This window comes from Pseudovirgaria hyperparasitica (genome assembly GCF_010093815.1).
Source record: "Pseudovirgaria hyperparasitica strain CBS 121739 unplaced genomic scaffold EJ05scaffold_80, whole genome shotgun sequence".
Taxonomy (NCBI): Eukaryota; Fungi; Ascomycota; class Dothideomycetes; order Acrospermales; family Acrospermaceae; genus Pseudovirgaria; species Pseudovirgaria hyperparasitica.
Genome location: NW_022985628.1, coordinates 1 through 4,198, shown reverse-complemented (window position 1 = coordinate 4,198; position 4,198 = coordinate 1). Strand labels below are relative to the sequence as shown.

The 4,198-nt window shown below is 46.9% G+C and overlaps 3 protein-coding genes across 3 annotated transcripts; 2 read left to right on the top strand and 1 right to left on the bottom strand.

The window, feature by feature from the left end:
- Positions 1–549, top strand: EJ05DRAFT_446719 (uncharacterized protein; the record flags this gene model as incomplete). Its single annotated transcript, XM_033742250.1, has 1 exon — positions 1–549. A coding segment is annotated over one exon (549 nt), but the record flags the coding sequence as incomplete, so codon positions are not given.
- A 598-nt stretch (positions 550–1,147) lies between these two features.
- EJ05DRAFT_481318 (uncharacterized protein) lies at positions 1,148–1,757 on the top strand. The gene has a single exon (XM_033745052.1). The coding sequence runs from the start codon at positions 1,170–1,172 to the stop codon at positions 1,350–1,352; it is 183 nt and encodes a 60-aa protein (XP_033594858.1). The 5' UTR covers positions 1,148–1,169; the 3' UTR covers positions 1,353–1,757.
- Positions 1,758–2,249: 492 nt separating this feature from the next.
- Positions 2,250–3,964, bottom strand: EJ05DRAFT_384024 (uncharacterized protein). The gene is made up of 4 exons (XM_033741250.1): positions 3,652–3,964; positions 3,443–3,604; positions 2,624–3,391; positions 2,250–2,555 (listed from the first exon to the last, which is right to left on the bottom strand). Exons 1-4 carry the CDS (start codon positions 3,879–3,881, stop codon positions 2,345–2,347), a joined length of 1,371 nt encoding a protein of 456 aa, XP_033594857.1. The 5' UTR covers positions 3,882–3,964; the 3' UTR covers positions 2,250–2,344.
- Between the last annotated feature and the right edge of the window lie 234 nt (positions 3,965–4,198).

Here is a 4,198-nt window from a genome sequence, read left to right as displayed (position 1 = left end):
ATCGGAGAGCTTTTCATAGAGCATGACGTTCAACAGCACTATGGCGTTGGACTTCTCCATCGACATTTCGATCTACAAGACAACCAAATCATGTTACATCGTCTTAACGCAGGAGACATTGATGTCTGCTCTGTTTGCGATGTACACTCTGTGGACGCAACTTTGCTGGTTCCGCACTCGCTGTATTTGAATAGCATGCTCACTTTTGAGCCGTTCGAATACAGCTTAGGTGACACACGTGTACCCCACTTCGACACGAGCTTCCTTGATGCGCTTCGCGATCTACTTATCTCGTTGGCTTTGAGGGAGACTATCAGTCTGGTTCCTAATCCTAGCGATGGGATGCCAAATGGGATCATTGTTGAAAACACGTTGGCTGGAATTGAAGCAACACAGTCGACTGTACAACCTCGAGAATGGACTCCACATAAAGGTGACACCGCGGTCATAACTGGATGGCGTTTTCATCAAGACCAACTTGGACGTTTGCAGATTGTCGAGGTAAAGGAATGTGTTAAGAACGGAGCAGGAGTACATAACGTCACATAGACCATAAGAGAGAGAATGGCGCCTGATGCGGATTTGTTCACTATCGCTGCGCAATTCACAAATCATGCTAATAATCATGTTTTGTACCATGCATTCATTCTGATCATGTCGTGAGGATTGGAAATAGTCGGATATTGTTTCCTCTATTATCGACAACGTAAGGCAGTCTAGCAATAGCGTCGTTGACTTCCGTTTCCAGGTCGTAATCTGCCATTTGACCACTGAATACCACTTGCCGTAATCAACGAACACGACGGATAGATTGGCCACTCGGTGAGCAGTAGAATGGTCGTATCCGGGATGAAAGACACCGAAGACAAGGACGTTCATGATTTCCTCAATTTCTGATGAAAAGTAATGTCGGATTGCTGTCTCTTATGGCGATTTCAAGACTGGAGCTCGCAGTATGGACCAAATTGTTCGGTTCATTTGGGACTAGGGACGGCTTTGCACGGACTACAATACGGGTCGGCCTGTGGGAGATTTCTGTCGTAACCAGCGTGATAGTTTCGTCAATGCTCGCGAGGTCGGCCGCTGAAGTTTCATACTCTTGAGTGCCTGGCCGGATAATCTGTTCGTTTCTTTGTTGGTCCCTTTCCGGGCCCATCGCCGTTTCTGAAATGAATGATGAAGGGTTGAAGAATGATGAACCGTCGGTTGCACCGAATGATGTGTTGACTGATTTGAACGAAAAGTTGCTGAGAATTGGAGTGACAGCGGCAACAGTTAGGTCGGAGGACAGTCGAGCTCGATCTCTGTGCCCCGAATCGGGTATTACATTGAAGTCTGGATCGAGGTTATAGAAGTCATCGCGTTGCCGGAGCATCTTCCGCCGCCGACGAGTTTCGTGGCTCTCAACATGCCTTTCAAAACGACTTTGGTAGTTCTCCTCTTTGTCACCGTCGTGAAGCTCATCATCGGGAGAAATCAGAAATGACGTTGCCTCCCAATCACGGTCTTTGTTAGGAGCATGGACTGGGTCGGTATCATTTACGACCGTAGAACCATTTTCGTCGGTTTGGCGAATGGATTCTATGAGACTGGTACGCTGCTGTCATTGCCCAGAAGTTGGAATTGTACGGAAGATGTATGTGTGGTTGTGTTGCGAACATGCGGTGATCTGTGACCACAAAGCTTTGAACATGGAGAGAGGGGCGGCGCCTATATCATAAAGAGCTCCTTAAGTTGCACGACGTGGGCGTAAGAGGTTGGTAGTTGGACTCGTGCGGGTGCATGGTGATCTGTGCTTCCAATTTCAAATAAGGAGTTGCAGCTTACTATCACTTGTCACATGCAGAACGGCCCTTACTATTGCAGCATCAATACGCGCTGCCAGCACTAACCTCCATCAGTATTGAGGCACTATGTACGACCAGTGGCTGGCCTGAAGCCTCCACTTGAACAGGGTGACTGATTGCTATGGGACCCATGCAACCCTTTGCTCCGAGAGCACAACACACATCTCAAAGTTCAAAGCGATTCCGCGAACTGATCCCGAGGATGGATTCAGTAGCTTTAAGCCTTGTACATTTCTCTGCAGGCCATTGTTCTTATTATATCTATAGGCTGAAGCCGTTGTGAGCATAACCAAGGAGTCAGGTGACATTACCGTCCGTTATCTGACGGAGATGACGATATAATTATAGGTTGTGTACTTTTCACCTTCCAGGATTATGAGAAACCCTCCGATTCATCTAAAACTCTACCACACCAGGTCACGGACTGATCTGGGAGGCAAACTGCCATTTTGATGCTATTCCACGGCGCATGATATGCGTCTTGGAAAATGTACTAGCTATCTCTGTAATCCTCTGATGCTATATAAAGCTTTGTGTAAAACCTGATAATCCTTGCCAAGAGCTGGTGCGAGGTTTGAGTATGTCTTGCATTTGTGCATCGTTTCTTCAAGGAGTTTGGGGACTTCGTGGATCGGGGCAAACCCGTCAAGGTCTTTAAACCATACAGACTCGCAGCACTGTGCAAGAACCAAGCAATTTCCGAATTGACTGTCGTCTCGTGTTAGGTGTTTGATATCATGTGTTTAATATCTTATGTAATAATGAAGGATACTCACGCATGGATTGTGCCAAAAATATTCGTTACCTTTAGACGTGTTCGAATACCGTTAAAAGCTTTCGTACTCCGGATCGAGGACCACATACAAGCATGACTAAGCAGCATGCTCCTGATTGCTTTGGTACTAATGCCATCCCGAGACTGAGTTGGATCACTCTCAAGAAGATCTTCAAGTGAATTCCCCCAATCCGCTTCCCGGAGCTTTGAAGCCGTTAAGCTCTCTTTTGAAGATCTGATGTAAGTCCATGCTCGTTTAAGTACGTCTTGGTCGGCCCCCGGGCAATGGTATACGTAGTGTAGGTATGGTCGAGTAATGATTGTTTCTGCTCCATAGTATTTCGCTCGTAGCCTAGCAATATTCAGATCTAGGGAAGGATCATCATTATCATCCCAGTCCACGCCCATCGCTTTGCTCACATTTCGCCAATTATATAACCAATTAAGAAACGAAGGTATGCCTGTTGACGCCTCTCTGCCGAATGGAGGCTCGTAGACGCCAGCTGGGAAGCTGTCTGGTGGATGGTCCCATAAGGTGGATAGATACATGGGGACCTGGTTGAGTATCTTACGGAACTGTATCTGTGCCAAAAACAACACTATGGTAATGTCATGCTGGTTGTCGACTTGTCCCATTTCGCCAGACACTGGTTGATCTTGCACTTCGTTAAGATCTGGGAGACTACCATTAATGTATTTCGGATAGGCAACTCGATCTTCCCAAAGTGTTATATGACTTATTGGTAGCGGCAACTCTGCGAGGATATCACTGCCATAGTTTAGTTTACTATTTAATGGTGCCCCATCGTTTTGTACTAACCTTTCAAGCTGTACTGCTGACCAATATACGAACTTGAGGAGATTCATCTTGATTTTAAACTCGGCGACCTCACCAGGTGGTAGATTATCGGGATGCTCTTGGCGATCATAATCTCGCCATTCAGAGTGGTCGGGAGGGTCAGGCTTCACACATAGGTGATTTCTACGGCGAGTTAGCGTTCTACATGAATCATCTAGGAAGTAAGGTACATTTTAAGGTTGAACCTAATGACCCAGGCTGCAGCATTAATCCAGCTATAGCTCTCTAAGCCACGACCAAGTTGATTCATATACAGGCTCGCTAGCAGAAACGCCTGAGCATGGTAAAGTTCGTGACCACCGTGCATAGTTCCAAGGATTTCGGATGCATACGCATAGTAGTGTAGCCCAGGAATAACATCCAGGTTCATGAGTTCCTCGGTTACAGGTGAATACCGCATTCGTGTCGAAGGAGAGTGGATTGACTGGGCAATTTCCTTGCGAGGGTCGAGGGCACCTCCGATCGGTCCATCTTCATGCAGAACTGCGCCCAATGCAAGGACAAGCAGGATGATTGCATTTGTTATGGTCCTTTCAGCCTTTGGAGGCCGAACATGGCTTCGTTAACTAGATGCATCCTACGAAAAAAGAAATACGAGCCGGGGGTTGGTACACATGTACAAATTCACGATTGCGCCGTGGTCCCGTTGTGCTCGCACATTCCTGCTGCGGCTGGAGGCGTTCTAGCTTTGAAACGATTCTCCGACTTTTCTTTCTT